General features: G+C 46.5%; 1 protein-coding gene across 7 annotated transcripts in view; it reads left to right on the plus strand.

Moving 5' to 3' along the window:
- TPCN1 (two pore segment channel 1) overlaps positions 1-17755 on the plus strand; it is a 47145-nt gene that overhangs the window by 12945 nt on the left and 16445 nt on the right. For 2 of the 7 annotated variants that reach the window (XM_065033821.1, XM_065033820.1), the window contains 10 exons: positions 7904-8028; positions 10560-10736; positions 12056-12169; positions 12413-12543; positions 13102-13190; positions 13741-13775; positions 14376-14434; positions 15190-15289; positions 16303-16419; positions 17349-17473. In XM_065033821.1, the coding sequence (XP_064889893.1) occupies positions 7904-8028; positions 10560-10736; positions 12056-12169; positions 12413-12543; positions 13102-13190; positions 13741-13775; positions 14376-14434; positions 15190-15289; positions 16303-16419; positions 17349-17473 (1072 nt within the window). Of the gene's footprint in view, positions 1-3476; positions 3565-4070; positions 4239-4447; positions 4948-5376; positions 5447-7903; positions 8029-10559; positions 10737-12055; positions 12170-12412; positions 12544-13101; positions 13191-13740; positions 13776-14375; positions 14435-15189; positions 15290-16302; positions 16420-17348; positions 17474-17755 lie in introns of those variants that run through there. The other 5 variants (XM_065033823.1, XM_065033825.1, XM_065033826.1 and 2 more) reach the window with 5 other exon arrangements.

Here is a 17755-nt window from a genome sequence, read left to right on the forward strand (position 1 = left end):
ATGATCTCTGGGTTTGTAATGCCTCTGTGGCTGTGATATGGTCGGACTGACAAGATTATAGAGCATATGAGTTACTAAAAGGATGAGCAATGTAAGGTTGTGTATGATCCTTCTGTTGTGGCTTTGACTTCTCCCTTTTTGTGGTGTGGAGGTTCGTTTGTTAAGATCACAAATAAAGGATGTGAAACCGGCAGCAATTTGGCTTAACACAAAAGCAAGATTCTTAATTATATTTTGCTAGCACGACCTTTCCTTTTATGTGAGATTTACTGATTAAAAATGCTTTGGATTTGTCTTTGCAGCTACGTTACAAGAAGCAGGTGCTCCTGTGTTAGGTGGTGGCTGAAGCCTCTCGCTAACGCAGTTGTAGATCGCAAACCTCCCCAAGCGGAGGGATCTGTTCTTCTGCCTCTTGCCGCTGCATGTTCAGGAGTGAAAATCACCCAGCGATCAAACGTTTTCTGGTCAAAACTTCCCACATAACATTGCAGGAGGAAAAAGAATCAAGTCCCAGCGTGACTCAGGGTTGATACCAAAGGAAAGCGGGTGCCCTGAAGAGACGAGGCAGTGAACTGCACAGCTGAGCATCTCCAACCAGGGGTAAAAGTATCGTGGAGTCTTAGATTCATAGAATCATTTGGTTGGAAGAAACCCTCAGGATCATTGAGTCCAACCATAACCCAACTCCAGCACTAACCTGTGTCCCTGAGAACCTCGTCTAAACATCTTTTAAACCCTTCCAGGGATGGTGACTCCACCACTGCCCTGGGCAGCCTGTTTTCCCCATCCTTGTTTTCTTAGAAGCCTTTTACTCTTATTTTTTTACCTTCTTCCTTACAAATGTCTCTTTTTGTCCCCAGCAGGGTGGTACAGGAAGTCAGTGTCCATGTCATAGCTCGTCTCTGCTTTTCAAACAGTTAACGAGCCTCAGAGCAAGCGGTTAACTACCTACTGGCCCTGACCAATGCTGGCCACAGGCACGACTTCTGCTGAGAAAAAGCAATTTCCCACTGTGCTTTAGCTCTTCTGTCCTTGTGTTTAGCTTGTGCACTGGAGTTTTTACATGTGTGCAGTGCAGATGTTAGCAAGGAGACAGCGGCCCTCTAATTAAACAACGCAGGGCTTAAGTTGTCTTCAATATAAGAAGATAGCGAGCGCATTCGGTAAGAGGCAATAATATATAAAAAAGTAGCTTACCATGCTGAGGGACATCTGCTCATAGTTCATGTGGATTCAGCTCCCTGCAGCGTGGTAGATGATGGCGTGAAGTGAGCTCATGTTGGTGCCGTAGGAACTCGCTGGATTCTCAAATAACAGCAAGGACGGGAGGCTTCGGTCGCCTCGTGCTGCTAATGGGAAGTGGCAACATCCATATTTAAAAAAACCCAAACAAATGTGTCTGTGTTAAATAGGAAGCTGAAGTGACTTTTTTTGTTGAGCTTCACAGCAAGCAAGTGCTGTGAGAATATAGTAAGACAAAGAGCCCAGAGGCCTTTGCACATGTTTCTGCTGTGCTCTCGTCTCCAAGGAGGAGCATGACTCAGTTACACTGGCTTGAAATATTCAGAAGGATGTTATTTCTCTTGCAGCAGAAGGGCTTGGCACTGTACTCTGTTGGAAATGCCCTGATTTTCCTAGGCGACAAACTGATAGTAAACTGTTTAGAGTTCCTCGCAGCTGTTGAATTCCTTCCCATAACATCCCCTGGAAGCCGGACGGGCGCTGGGATGTTTTTGGGCTGTAAAGACGAGTCCTGCGATGCTCCCGCTGGCACGGCGCTGAGCTGGCAGTCAGGCACTAAGGGCCCTGATTTCACACTCCGTCTCTCTCACCTCCGAGATGCGTGGCCAAGTGCCAAACCAGCTGTGCTTTCCAGGCGGCTTCCAGCTTTTTTTCTCCCGGGTAGGTGAGCCTGGCCTTGAAGAGACAAATGCACACGTTTGTGCCTCGGCACTCAGAAAGAAAGGAGCGGTTCCTTATCAACCGCGTTGGAGCGGGGAAGGAAAATAAATCCTCGGGAGGTGAAACTACATGGCATATTAGCCCTTGGAATGGAAAATGCCATTGTTGGTGCTGTTACAACTCCAAATATTTGACACTTCAGGATCCTCCTGTTTCCTGGCCCCTGTTGTAGAACTGCCGTAATCTTGGCTTTGTGCTGAAGGTGCAGCCTGTGCCGGGGAAGGGTTTTTGCATGGAGTTGCATTTTCTGTAGTGGGCACTCCATGTGGCTCAGGAGTGCTTCTGGTTGTCTTTAATAGATAAATAAATGCTGTCCTCACTGCAGCCTCCTTCATCCTCAGGTTACGGCGTCGCCAAGGGAGCCGGTGGCTTTAGCCAGATCCTACACTGGGACAGGTCTTGTTTGTATGGTCAGGAGGGCCAGGAAGCCCACAAGCATCTTTGATCCTGCTGGGATCTCCCTTCTTCCATGGGCTCGTGTTTAGTCTTGCTGAATGCCTGGTTATGTGTCTTTTAAACTGAAAGCATGAGCTCTGCAATGGGCTGAGCTTGGGTAATTAGATACAAATACAGTCAAGGTGGGTGGTATGAGAAATGGAGGTGGCGTGGAGTAAAGAACACAGCGAAGCCTGAAAAGAACCGGCTCCAGGTGAATGGTGCAGCAGCTATTGCAATGAGGGACTTGAACCACAGGTGGCTTTGTCCTCTTGTCCCCCTTGCCAAGGGGTCAGGGCTGGCCAGCAAGATCCTCGTGCTGGAAAGGTCACGCAGCGTCTCTGTGGGCTCTTGCAGCAAACCTGTAAAATGTTTCCTCAACTCCACAGTCTCCACATTTGCCTTGGACAGGATAGAAAAAGGCACTGCTCCCATGAAAAACATAGCTGGCAAGTGTGTTCCCTAACAGGGTTCTCACCTCTTTCCAAAGAAGAAATAATGACCCTAAAGGTAAACGAGAGACAGCAGTTCTACAAACAAGGTTGCAGGGAGGATGGAAAGAAAGGACAAATTTAGTACTTGATTAAATATAATTACGAAGGAATCCCATGGTTAACTCACAGTTTGCCCTTCTCTTTCCCTGTCCTCGTCCCCCTCTGTAGCCCAGTGGCCGGTGCACTGTGGGGTGTTTTATCAGCTGGCACGTCTCCGGTTGTCCGAGACGGTTCCTGGAGCTGCCCGGAGCCGTGCCCCGCACAGCCCGACCTTCCCCGGCTGCGGGAGGAAACGCCTCGCTTGCTTTTCTCTCTTGCTGCTCTATTTGGCACATCCATTTGCAGGAACCCTCTAGAGCAATGTGAATGAAGATGTGTCCTGTCTCCAAGGTCACGTGTCCTTGACATTTCTTTTTTTGCCCATCAAGAGTTATTACTCGCACGTGCAACTCATTAGACAAACAAGTTATGTATTGCTGTCTTACACTGACTACACATGTGATATGTGAACAGTGTGAATGACGGATTGAACTACAAGGATATTTTTGCTGAATTGTGTCACTTGCCCTGCCTTCCACGTCACAGGTACACTTGCTAAAATAGCGTCATCTGGACGGGATGGCAACTAGCAGCTCCATCGAGACCGTCCTCAACCTTTTAGGAGAAAGCCCTGGTAAGTCTGGTAAAGGCCCGTGGCTTTGGAGTGAGCCAAGGAGCTAATTCGAGGCATCTCGGGCTGTTTCGGTGTAACGCCGTGAAAAGCGTGTGCTGTCTAGAAAGCAGAACATCTGGCAAACAGGCTAATGAGAGCCAGACTGGGGGAGCTCTGAGGCAAACGGAAGAGCTGCCCCGGAGAGTTTGTTTATAACTCTTTGAATTTGTAGGAGGTTACTAGTTTGTTTGGTTTCTTTTAATTATTGTTATTATTTACTAAAACAAAACCAAACAGCAAAGATCAAACAATGGAAGTCCAAATTTATTTCTGTTCAACATACAATAGCCTGGCTGGGAAGGGTGTTTTATCCCTGGTTCCTGTGGATATTTTCAGTCCCTTATTCCCTTCTCACCTCTGCCCCCGAGATCCCCCATGGCCACGTGAGCTCCGAATGAGCAGTTTGTTTGCTCTCTCAGCCAACGGAGCGTTTTTCCTTCCCTTCAGCAGGGACTTTGTTTTACAAAGGGAGAGGTTTAGGTTCTGGAAAGTTTATGCTGCTTCTCTTCCTTTCTTTTTTGTTTTTTTGGTTTTTATTGTAATGATGACATATGGAAACTATTTACACAGGAGCATGCTCTGCTGCACTGAATGGGAACGGTGGAGTCCCGGCAGTATCGTTCTGGATGCCTTGTGTAAGCAGCCAGCTGCTTTTGCTTTTCCTTTTTTTCCTCTTTCCTTTTCCCCCTCCCTTTCTCCCTTTTCAGGGATCGTCTGGGATACGTTACACAAGCGTGGGAGGAAGCTTTGCCATCTGCGAACAGCTCAGTTCGTTTACTTTGTTACGCCCCTTGTATGTGAACTTCACAAATATCTATTTCATTTTTTGGCTGGGCGGGGAGACGACTTTGCTGCAAGTAATCAGCACTTCGACTCCTTTCCCATTAGTTGTTCATGAGCAAATTCTGCTATATGCCAAAAATAAAAGAGCAGGGCACGCGGAGCCTTGCTTTACCACCATGCTTAAAATCCGCTCTTTATCCCACGTCTAAGCCTTCCAACAACTTGCACTTAACATCCTGCTGCTAAGGCAGCAGTAGGGAAACGCTCTAACCAAAGTCTGAGCCACCTTCCTCAGAGGGGAGGGGAGAAAACATCTAGTTCTGCCGAGAGCGGAGGAAAATCTTTAGCGCGTGGCTTTCCCTTGAGGAAGCTGCGAAATCGAGGATCGGCTTTCGGACGGGAGGGAGGGAGGAACTCGAGATGTGACTTGTGTCCCTCTCCCCAACTCCGAAGGCAAAGCGGCGGCTGCCATGCGGTGGAGAGAGCCGCCCGCCATCTACTTGGAGGATTACGGGAGTCCTGTGGAGAGATCCTCCTATCTCATTGAGCTCCATACTAATGGTAAACGCCGTCGGGGACGTTCTGCAGCACAAGCTGAGCGGAGCCGAGCTTGCATTAGTCTGTGTCATTGTTATCATGGGAGCAGCTGAGGAAATTAGCTAGCTGGAGGGCTGCCAAACAAACAGTCAGAGGGTTGCTTTTCAAATTTATTATTATTTTTATTATTATTTATTACCCAGATGATGCTGTTGCCTCAGGGATGTTAGATCAACCTTCTGGTACCTGATGGGAAAGGAGCTGAGCCACAAAATGCAGCTCCATACCGGAGCGCTCCAGCAGGACGTTTTCTGTTGTCTGTGCCTAGAAAGATGATGTCTGGTTTAGGTGGAAGGAAAATATCTTGGTTTCTAGAGCTTTTTGTTTCTGATTTGCATCTTTGAGTGCTGTTTTCTATTCATAACCTTGATCTCACTGGGACATCTGTTTCAGCTGCAAGTTCTCCGTGTGAAACGCAGAGGGGTCCTGGCTTTTTATTGTGGTGCATCGTTTTCAAATAGAGGTTGGTCTTTGTGAAAGAACTATGTCAGGGTTAAAGGTAGTTTTGGCATCTTTTGGTAGGGTACAGTGGTTTGGTGTTTTGTTTAATGCTACAAACCTTTGCTGATTTGACCACGGGACGTTTTGATGTTCTTAAATTTTGAATGCACTGGAATGCTCCAAGAACATGGGGATATTGGAAGCAACCTCCTTAATTATGTCCCTCTTCCCCAAAAGAGCTGGTGCAGCCGAGGTGGTGATTCTGTGCGTTTTTAATATCCCCTGAACCGTGTGAGATGAATCACACTCGGATTTGGTTCTCAAGGCGAGTTACGGAAAGGCCTGAAACTCCATCTCCAGGGAATGTGCTGTAGAGCTGCCCAGGTGACATGGTGGATGTCACAGAGAGCCCTGGGCACCCTTGGGCAGCAGGTTACATGCCAGAGGATGCTCCAATGTACCCGTCACTTGTGTGCCTCAGCAAAACTTCGTTCCCATCCGTTAAGATGGAAATGAGGGCTGGAAAATACTTGTCTTCTGGGCAGGAAAGCTCTTGAGCAATGAGTGCAGGTTCTGGTGGAGATGCGCTCCTTCTGCTACTCTGTTAAGCATTAAATGCAAAAAGGTTTGTGCTGTCAAGCTGCGGTTTGAGGGAATCTGTCTCTTTCAAACATACACAGTAGAAGCTTCATAAATAGTAACAATAAAGGACTTTTTAGAGCTCACAATGTAAAGCTACTGAATTTTGCATGTTGTTGTCATCTTTTAGTTAAAAGACCAGCAAACCCCGAAGACTGCCATTCCAGTTCTGTGGATAAAGAAAATCTCTCTCGTTTATTTTTTTCTCAAGAGCTGTGCTAATTCAAAGTGTACAAGGGATGCAGGGGAGGAATTGGCCTCATTCAAACATTCATCCAGATTTCGAGTGGTTATTTTAAGGGAATGGGGGAAGCAAGGAAGAGAAATAGACTTAAGTGCTGCAGGATTCTCAGCAATTTGAGTATGCAATCTGGAAGGTTTTCACAAATCCCAGATAAACGTTACCTTAATTTGATTTGAGGGTGGAAGAGGCAGCTGTGGCTTCGCATTGGCACTGGGATTTCTACCGCTTCTCCCTATGGGTTGAGTTTTTGGCGTGGGCTCTCCCCGCTCCTGAGGGTGTTCTAGAAAGACCGAATCACAAATTCAATACAGATCATTTTGTCGTTGCAAAGAGATGCAGCAAACGCTCAGCGTGCTGTCATGAGAGAGGGAAAGAACCTCATTGTAATTTTTTCCCCACTCTTGGATAACTTCTCATAAGACAGAGAGAACAAGCTACCGCATCACCAGCGTCTGTGCTCAGAAAAAGGGGGAAATCAGCACTTTTGCACTGGGAAGATCAATTTTACATGTACCCCCTCTTTGGGAACATGAGGGACTGGAGGAGGGAAGTCTCCACTGAGAGCAAGAAGAACCATGTGGTTTGGGTAATGATTGGAACTCAATAGGTTCCACGCACAGCCCTGAGCAGGTCTCTGCTCACTATTCTTTGTCAAAGGTGCAAAATAAACATCCCAGTCCCGGAAGAAGAAACCGAGTGACATTCTCTTTATGAACAATAATTGTCTTCATGTGTGTTTTTCATGTCTTAATAGCACTGAGGCTGTAGAATGTAAAAAATGGCAAGTATTCTGTAGTTTATATACATGCCCCGCATAGTTCTCCCGTGGGAAGGGCACTATGTGTGTGTAACTGTGCATGGGAGTTGCGTTTAGCAATAGAATTGTATTTTTTTAATGAAATCTTTAGCTATGAAATCTCGTACAAATGTTCATTGTTTTATAGTGCTCCGCTGATAAGACACACTCTTAGAAATTTCAAAATCAACCTGTGTGATATGAACAGAAGATTAATCTTGCTGTTTGCCTTCATCAGAGGAGTGTTGGTGCTGCACCAAAAAGTGTTGCAGAATTGCGTTGTTTAATGACTTTGTAGAGCTCTGAGAAATGAGGCTTTCTACTAAAAATAGTGCACTATACAACATCTATACTCAGCCTGCTTTCTCTTGCCTATGGTAGTCCTGTACTCTATTCTTCCACGGTCTCTCCTACCACTAAATGCAAAAAGCGGTGTTCCTTTAGCAAGCACACCTTTATTTTGGGGTTAGACACCCTTGGAGACTCCTAGCTGTTAGCTATGAACATGACAGCACAGATATTCTGAGCCGGGAGACCTGCTTATTGTCTTAAATGAGATGCTGTCTCTTTTGCTGATCTCCTGGGAGCATTCCCATGTTGAAGTGCTGAGTTTGAACGTGTCCCTGAAAATCTCCTACATGGGCAGAGCCCATTTGTCCATGTACGAGCTGCCGGTTTTCTGGGTACTCTGCCATCTCTCGATGCTCGTCTCCGGTCCCATCGCCTGGCTTGTTTGAGTGCCTCCTCATCAATCTCAGCTCGCTTAACAGTAGATCAATTTTTCTCTCGTTCTGCTGCAGATGGAGGTAGCTATGACGTTATTAACGACGCATCCAGCCCTGCTGCGGGGGACGGCTGCGCGCAGCAAAGCTCTGCCCGGCACAACTGGGAGATGAACTACCAGGAGGCAGCGATCTACCTCCAGGTGAGCCCGGCTGGTTTGTGCTGTGTGAAAATGGGCTTCTGAAGCTACGGGGGTTCTCGACAAGAAACAAAGAGCTTCAATTGAGGGTAAAGAATTGATGCTTTGCAAAGGAAACCGCTCGAAGAGTGGGAGGATGCTGGAAGCACCTTCAGGTGGGCTCTGGTAAGTCATTTGGGAGCAACTGAACAAGCTGCCCACCCTCTCCCAGCACCAAGGACTCTGTTAGAGGGGTTCAGCACATGTTCAGCTCTGCCACCTTGCTGTGGAGATTTAGGTGACTTGTCACAGGTCATCGTTTCATCCCTTAAGTTGCTCCAGGAGGAGTGGTCAGTGTTCTCCCGAGACACCTCGTGTTCTGGAACTGCAGGTCCTAATCCTGCCTCGGCCACACATTTGCTGGGTGGCCCTGGAATGTTCGTTTAGCATCAGTCAAGCTGTGCAGGTCGTGTAAGACACAAGAGAAGGTAGAGGTCTTGGTTTGTGCAGGCAGAAAGCACGCTGAGATTAGGATCGGCCCAGGAGTGAAATTTATCCTATTTGAAAAGAAAAAAACCCAGTAAACAAACAAATGAACCAGCCCCACCCTTGCTCCAGTTACATGAAACACCATTGTTAAATCAACAAAGTTGTGATATTTTTAAGATAACTGATGTGATAAATTAGCTTCTCCCAGAGCTGGCCAGTCTGAAATTGCTACTGGTTCCTTTACTGTCCTTCCCTCGTTCTTTGTTCCCTTTCAACAGCTCTGCATTGCAGCCTGAGACGATTTGGACCCTGCTAGATTTTTGTTGTTGTTGTTGTTCAAGTCACTGCAAGGTGATTGAAGCCATTTGTTCCTCCCTGCTCTGACATTTGAAAAGCGGCTAGGCTGGGACCTTGGTCATGCTTCGGCTTAGTCCTGCGCACTGAGAGCAGCACTGAGGATGTAACGGCAGCTCCAGCCCCTCCCGGGCTTTTGTTTAAAGTCCTGATTATCGGAGATGCTCTGCAAAGGGTCATTGAGCTGCTGCGGTGGCTGATGGTGATGTACGCAGCAGGCTCGGCCCTTCGTGTGCGGATTATTCTTGCCGCTGCCTTGACCAATGGTCATGACGACAATGTCCTTGAAATGAAGTAGGCAGAACTTAAAGAGCATGCAGATTGTTTATTTGCACCAGTAGCTGCAGGCGAGAGGGTCTTTTGTGAATAAGAGGACTTTGCTGTCCAGCGACGTTTTGAATCGCTTGGCTACCAAGAGGTGGAATTTAGACTATTTTTCATTCGGCAAGTGTGTTTTGTCAGGCGTGAAGAAGAATGCCCCGCTGATTGAAGCCAGCGCTCTCTCCGAGTTGGGAGGGGACGTGTTTTATGGAGCTGGCTGCTGCGTTTTGTCCTGCTCGCAATCTGGCTCGCTGACCCGGCAGCGTTTGTTTGTTTGTTCTTAAACAGAATGTGAGCTTGTCTGTGAGAGGAGTAAATGAGAAACGTTTGAAACCCTCTTCTGAATTAGTCTCGAGGATGCTTCACTTCTTCAAGGAGATCCCGTTTCCTGACCTTGTTATTGATTTGCAATCACAGTTATGCTGCTTTGATAGGAATAGCTTACTGTCCTTACAGTAATTGCTTACCTGGAAAGATGTTAATTTAAAAAAAAAAATAGCAACAACAACCAACTTCTTGTGCATCTGAGTGTCTCAGCTCGGGAAAAATGATCTCGTATGACAGTTTCCAAGAGGCTGCAAGTTTCCTGTGGGTGACTAAAGCTCCCTTGCTTAAACCATTAACATGAGAAAGAGAAGAAGCTCTTAGGCGGTTCTGCATGAAAAACCCCTAAATTCTCCCCAAACTAAGTTTTGTCTTAGAGGTAAAAATAGTTATGATGAAGCTGTTTAAAAATCAGTCCTGGGCAAACTGTTAAGATGGAGTATGTGATCTCTCAATGTTATTTAAGCTTCCTAGTTAAGAAGGAATGACAAATCAGCATGGAGACTTGTTAATTTTTCATGGAATCTGTGTTCTCGCATTCCTGAAGCAGAAAACACGGTGTGTGCTCCAGTGTTTTCTCCCAGACATTTTGCAAGGCCAAGATAAGGAGGAGCGACTGTCAGCGAGGTGCCCTGGAGCTTATCTGCCTGTTTTCATGTTCTGTCCTGGAGAAGTTTAATCAAATAACTCTGTAAACATGTGGAAGTGGTTGCGAGTAAATGAAGCGCTGTGTTCCTGTCAGGATGTTGGCTAAAGTTTCTTTCCCTATCTTTATAAACTCTTTCAGCACTCATTCCTCATTTTGAAAAGGCTCAAGGGTTTCTGAATTGGGGGTTTGCAGATATTAATGAGTTTCATTACTGAAATATGCTTATGAATGGAGGGGGTGTCCCATCTGGGTAGAGTTCATTCCTCAATAAACAGACCAATGTCAGGCTGTAAAGTGGGAATATGCTGTTGGCATTTGTATCTAATCCTTATAAAAATCTGCGTTCTTCACGTGGAAAGCGCTGTTGTAGTACCGAGAGTCACTAATGCTCTTCTCCTCTTTATTCCTGCTGCCTTAGGAAGGAGAAAATAACGACAAGTTCTTCACTCACCCCAAAAATGCCAAAGCACTCGCTGCCTACCTCTTTGCACACAATCACCTGTTCTACCTGATGGAGCTGAGCACGGCGCTGCTTCTCCTGTTGCTGTCTCTCTGCGAGGCGCCAGCTGTTCCCATGCTCCGTCTTGGCATCTTTGTAAGTACTTTGGGGCAAAATGAAGAAGTTGGCCTGTTTTGCAGGGGCGGGTAAGTTGCAAGGGCGGGTAAGAGGAAAAAGGCGGCTAAACACAGAGGAAGAAGGTAGCACTAGTAGGAAGATAAATCTACCTGGCTTGTTCTGTAAATTGGTTGTCAGCAGATACACCAGCCAGCAAAACATCCTTTTTTCATCAGATGTGCACAGACCACAATGAAAGCGACACTTATTTCATATTACCCCTTTGTGCAGTTCTTAAATTTTGTAGCAGTTCGAGAAGTCTGTGGTTTGTGCTTTTTTGTGAGAACTCGATCTGCGCGCTCTGCCAGGGTGGTTTGAAAGTCATTGTCAGGGTTGGTGCCATTGCGGTGGCACCACCTAGAACACAAACGGAGCTCGGTGTGGGGACAGGTTGCTATACCTTCTGTCCTCACCTCCCAGTGCTGTGAGGACTCTTGTTACTCTGTGTGTAAGTTCAAGTTTTTTTGCTTAATCTTCATACAATGCGGGTTGAGAGAAGCGATAGCCAAGCTGGTGTGTACTGCTGTCAGTCCACAACCATTTCACGAGGTACCAGCACAAGGAGCTGCTGGTGGGAGAATCTACATCTGCTTTTCGAGCTGTTAACAGCACCCTAGGACCATACCAGGGGTGTAAAACAGCCGTGACAACCTTGGGGTCAAAGCATTGCTCAAAATGAGCCAAAGCTGAGTAACTCGAATTTCATTTTGAGCTGAGGCTGTAAGAAAATACCATCATCTATGTGGTGCGTTTTGCATCTTCCAATGGAGAAGGGCTCCTTCACCACTGCCAAAAGCTGCCTTCTGTTCCAGAGCTTCATCAGGACCCTGTCCTTGGTTGTCCAGAACATCTATTTCAAGAGAAAACCCTTCTCTATATTAATTTTCCCTGCCTAGCAGCTTTTCTTTCTATGTCTTACTAAAAAAATAACTGTCTCATCCTTTTTAAAAAGGGTTTTGCTTGACTTATTGCTGTCTTGCCCTTTTGTTTCAAATGTTTCAATACATTTTTTGATGTTATTCAAGTCCAAAAGGGACATGGATTTCCAGGAAATTCTGGGCTGATACTGAACAGAGGAAGATTCTATAGGCTTTAATAAAATCACAAAGCAATAAATACAGAAACTTTGAAAAATGGAGTGCTGTGCTGGCTTTAAGAGCGACCTTGGGGTTTCACAGAGCTGTGCTCAGACTGTTGTCAAACCCGCCTGCTTCTTAAAAAGGCCGAGCAGAAATGCGGCCTCTGTGCTGCTGTTTGTAACCAGAAGCGCAGGTTTGAGCTTTGCTGCGTTGTGACAGGTCCACGCAACCCTGGAGCTGTTTGCGTTAATCGTGGTGGTCTTTGAACTCTCCATGAAGATGAGGTGGCTGGGCTTCCAAACCTTTATCAGGCACAAAAGGACTATGGTGAAGGTAAGTTTTTGATTTGATTGTCAATGTTTTTCCTTTAGTGTCTTTGGGAACCAAAGAACTGGATTAATATAGTAGCAGCAATGACTTGTATCCCAGCTACCAAATGATTCATGTGAGATCTCTCGGCTCTCAGAGACACCCCCCACCCTTGAAGTGTCCAAATAAACGGGCAGTTAGCGAGAGCTTTGCCTTTCCCAAAAGGAGCTTTCAGCTGTGTCTCTCATTAAACCCCTCTTTTTGCAGACGTGCGTGCTGTTTGTGCAGTTCATAGAGGCCATCGTGGTGTTGGTGCGCCAAACCTCGCACGTCCGGATCACCAGAGCTCTGCGCTGTATCTTCCTGGTCGACTGCCGGTACTGCGGTGCCGTCCGGAGGTGAGTGGGGTTTTCTGCCGTTGTGCCGGGACTGGGGTGGACAAAAAGTGCTCTGATCCTGCAGGTAGCTTGGGAAAATAAATGTCTTTTGTGGGCATTACAGATCTCTGAGATCTTTTGTGATTCCAGCTGAAGTGTACCCAGTGTCTTGCCTGCATAGGGAAAACTTATAGCTTTAGATGTGCTCACAGTACATGGTGTTTATGTGTCCTGTCCTCAGCTGCATAACTACCTCAGAGACCACAACACGTGGATGTGGCTGTATTGTTTCTGGCTCCAAGCTTTGCCTGTAAACTGCACAATGAATCACGGAGCCAATCTCGAGTCTGGAGAAGGAAAGTTGACAGGGTGACATTAGCATTGTTTGCAGTATCTGAGAGCTGAATGCAAAGAAAAGATTAGGTAACTTGGAAACAATTTACCTAGCTTTCTACTTGTAATCCTTAGTGGGAGTGGGAAGAAGGTCCTCAAGCGTGGTGTGTGTTGTTTAGTTTTTCCTGCCAACCCAAAGGAGAAAACATGCAAGTCTTAGTTTATTAATATTTTCTCATTTTTCAGAAATCTGCGACAGATCTTCCAGTCTCTCCCACCATTTATTGACATTCTTCTCCTCCTGCTTTTCTTCATGGTGATCTTTGCCATCCTGGGTGAGTTGTGTTTATGGAAGGTGAAGTGATGCGCTTAACCAGTTGTTGTCCAAAAGCAATAGAAACAACCCAGATGAAAATAAAGCTGATCAGATTCAGAGTCCTGCCGGGATCTTCCCTTTATCCCATTTCATCCGCAGTCGTGTGGAAGGCAGAACTAAAGATCCGCAAAATGTAAGAGGTGGGGTTTTGATCTTGAAGCAAAGGTCCTTTTGAGTTCTTCCAGAGGAGAATCTGTGGTGTGTGTGGTTCTAATCTAAACTCCCACAGATGCCTGTGTGTCTGTCGTGTATCTGCTGTCCTTAGGCTGTGTTTGTTTCCCGAAAAGATGGGTGAAATGACACGTATTGGCAAATCTGTGTGGAGAAGGCCTTCCAGATACTCTCCTTTTCCTGCTGTCAGAGAGGGCTTACTCTGAGCGTGACCTTCTCTTGGGATCAGAGAATCACCTCTCTGCTGATTGACATTAAATATTGTTTTAACTCTTCATTTTTTATTGTTCTTTCTCCCTTTCTTCTCTCCTCCTCTACCCTCCCTGCTGCTTCTCCAGGTTTTTACTTGTTTTCTCCTAACCACTCCGATCCGGTGAGTATTGCTGATTGTTTGAATTAAAACTCAAGTCCCATTTTGGCCAGTTGAGAATCAAACATTACTGTGTGATGTAGTTTGTGTGGTGGCCTGGGAGGCCGGAGGCTGTGGAGCAGCATTACCCTGATTTACCCCGATGGGAAGGAAGCCGCTGCAGAGAACTTCTTCAAAGACAGGATGTAGCTGTTCCTTGTTCTTGGTGTCTTAATTCAGTCAAATGAGACACCTGCCACTGTCCCCAGGGGAGGAAGGTGTCTGGGTGAGAGCTCGGTCACCTCGGGCTGTGACAGAGTCCAGCAGCCACTAGTTCCTTCTGCTGCCACGCCTGTAGCTACAGGGAGTAACTACTACAAAAATGTATACATGAGCTTTAAATGGTTTGAACTCATCATATGTTTTAACTCTCATGGACCTTTAAAAAGGACTAGTTCTAAAGTACCCTTTCCCTAGGAGGCATTGGGGAATGGTAGAAGTGCCCATATTCAAGTGGGTGGGTGGGTTGTTTGTTTCATTGGGTTTGTTTGTTTGTTTTTAATAGAATGCGGTATCACTATGAAATTCTGCTTGCGTATTTTCACGGGAGCTTTTTCCTTTCAGTACTTCAATACCCTAGAGAACAGCCTGGTGAATCTCTTTGTGCTTTTGACCACTTCAAAGTAAGTTCATGGATTTCTAGCTCAGCCTCTGTCACCGGAGAAATGTAGCAGAGCCAAGAGTTTATTTGCAGAAATACTCTCTCCAAATGCGACCCCTTTCCTCTGTATGAGCATGACGTTTCCTGGGTTCAGCTTACATGGGAAGAACTGGTGCTTGGTTTTGGTTTAGGACACTGTGACCTCAGGTGCAGAGTTACCTCTGAGCGACTCAGACCACTTCATCTCTGTGCGGGCAATGAGGAAGGAAACGGCTTTATTAGGCCTGGCTCCAAGAAGGGAAAGTTTCTATTTGTGCTCCTTTGTCAGCCAACAGTTTGCTATTGTGAATTAACTTCCTATTCCTCTGCTTTACTTCATCTATCTGCTCGGAAAGGGGGATAACAACAGCGAGTAAATATTGATCTGCTGTCAGGGAGGATTAGGAAATTAGCAAAGGATGGGATAAATCTCAGGTGGCAGCACTTTTACACCAAGGCTGCTTCGCTGTTGTTGCTGAGTGTTAAAGCACAACCCTTAGCCACCTTACGAATCCCCTTTGGTTTTCAGGATGTGAGGAATATGCTTTTCATGTTTATATTTTCATTATGCCCCTGTGTTTTTGCTGCTTGTCACTGGGCACAAACTTCTGTGTGATGACCGACCACGTGTTTTCTAGAAATGTGCAGATCTTTGGATGTGGGTTTACACACAGACCTGAGCCCTGTGCTCTTGCCTTTCTAGTGAGATGCTTAAACTTGTGTCTTTTTCGAATGCAGTTTTCCCGATGTGATGATGCCATCTTATGCCCGGAACCCCTGGTCCTGTGTCTTCTTCATAGTGTATCTCTCCATCGAGCTGTACTTCATCATGAACTTGGTGAGTCCTCTGGGGAAGCGCTTGACTTCTACCTGCCTGACTTTGGAGTTCATTGCCCAGCAGAACCTTCCCCATTCCCCAGACTGCTCCGCAATAACTCTGAGTGAATACTTCTAGAAATGGCAGCTCTGCTACAGATAGGAATCTTTTAATGTTTAACCACAAGGAATGGAATTAAATCACAGAAAACAGGCTATGAGTATCTTTCAACTTCTCTCACATTAATATCATGCTTGGAGTGACATACTCAGTTTCATGAGATTTATTGTCCTTTTCTGTCGTCATTATTTATCATAAAATGGCATTTTATTATCTGGGCTTGCCTGAGATCCTTTGTAAATCAGTTTGAAGGGGATGGAATTACTGAGTGTGGCAGGACTCGGAGGGTGTGGGTAACTGCAGTGTGAGCGCCAGGCTGCTGTGCTGCCTCCTGCTCCTGGCAGCACCTGGGGCCAGAGCAGCTCAGGTGAGGAGGTGAGTGGTGGAAAAGGGGTTGCCAGAGGAGCTGAGGAATTCTGCAGCCCGAGGCGAGTGATTTGATGCTGGTAGTGGGCTTGGGTTTCACCGTTGCTGTCCTAGATGGAGGGTTGGTTTTGATGTGTGTTTGTCAAAGCTCCCTGGAAGTCCAGAGAGCAGCCCTCCAAACCTGCTTTCCAGGAAGAGATCTGGGCATTTTAACAAACATTTAGGTACTGTTTTCTGTTGCCACGTGTGGGGTTTAGCCTTCACTCTTAAAACCACTAGCAAGTGTTAGGAGCCCAGGAACATCTGGACTGCATCCTGAGAGTGGATCAGTGTGTGTGCAGTGTGCTCGGTGATCCCTTTGTGGGATCCCTGATGGCCAAGGGACCCTTGCTGGCTCCATGCTGCCTCAGGGCAGCATGCAGTGAATTCCTCCTGCAGGCAATGCCTCTTTAGCCTGGATGTTCCTGCCCATTTGAGAAGCACCAGCTCAGGCAGCTGCAGAGCATACAGATCAAAACATGACTTTCTCTCCTGTCCTATCTCTGCAGCTTCTTGCTGTGGTGTTCGACACTTTCAATGACATCGAGAAGAGGAAGTTTAAGTCCTTGCTGCTGCACAAGCGCACGGCCATCCAGCACGCGTACCGCTTGCTGATCACCAAACAGGTAGGGGGCTCTGCGGGGCTGCCCGGGCTGCGGCAGCAATGTTTGGGGAACACCAGTGCTCTGGGGTGTTTAAAGAACACGTTCCAAAAAAGATGGTTTATGTCTGTTGACTGTAATCATAGTCACCAAGGGCTACTGGTTTTTTGCATTTGTATAACTTGTTTAGAACTGTTTCTGGAGAAAAAAAAACAAACTAGTCTGAATTTCAGCCCTGTGTGAGATTATGGAAGTGTCTTGATAAAATGAGTGAAATTTGGTCTGGTGTGCATGCAATCGTTGATTTCTCTCTGATTCAGTGTGGGTCACTTGAGAACTCGCTTCTCAAGCACCGGTATTAGAGGAGGGGTGGGTTATACACGTGAAGGTCCAGAACAGCTGCCAGATACTGTGTGACTAAATGGTGCAGAAACTGAAGTGATTCACCCACAGACAGACGGTGGGGACAGAGCATTTGGGGGAGAGGGTTGAGTTCTTGTTTAAATTGTGGTGCAGCAAGAGAAATAAGGCCCAAAAATAATTAACCTACTTCTAGTAGATGAGTTCATTTTTAGGGCACATAGCTGATAGGCTTAAAAAGTGCCAGTAATGGGATCAGTTTGGCTGCCCACTGATTTCCCAAGAAGTGTGGTTGAATCCTGTTGCTTGGAGTATCTAGTTGGACAATTTTTCACATGATGGGGCAACAGGGAACAGCTCTGCTTTTGCTGGAGGGGCCGATTGCCAGGAGAGCATTCTGATCTCTGTGCCTTGGGACAATCTCAGTGTGTTAAAGTAATAGCTTAGGGTACTTTTGGGGCTTAGTTATAATGGCATCTTATGATAATGTAGAAATCCTGCTTAAAACAAATCCAGAGTGGGAATTAAATGCACTAGCCTCTGTGTGCTTCTGCCCGATGTTGCTGCTTACGACAATGTTCCCTTGTTTGTAGAGGCCGTCTGGAATTTCCTTCAAGCACTTCGAAGGGCTGTTGCGGTTTTACAAGCCTCGGATGTGCGCCAGAGAGCGATATCTCACTTTCAAAGCACTGAATCAAAGCCATACTCCTTTGCTCAGGTAGGCTGGTCTTACTGCCGCACCCAGAGCAGGGATGCTGCTTCGCTTGCTGAAGCTAGGCTGTGCTTTGGAGAGGATGGCTGGGCTTATGGAATAAAACTTGTTTGGGATGTGGGAATAGAGTAACAGAATTGCAAGGGTTTGTCTGGGAAGCAGGGAGCTTGGAGGGGGGTGTACCCTGAGCCGAGGTTTTTCTGCGGAGGTGATGGAGTTCCTGCGTGCCCTCTTGTGGATACAGCGCTGTGCTGGCGCTCAGCAGCCTCCCTTTCCCACCTCCCCACC

Source organism: Columba livia, chromosome 17 (assembly GCF_036013475.1).
Source record: "Columba livia isolate bColLiv1 breed racing homer chromosome 17, bColLiv1.pat.W.v2, whole genome shotgun sequence".
Lineage (NCBI taxonomy): Eukaryota > Metazoa > Chordata > Aves > Columbiformes > Columbidae > Columba > Columba livia.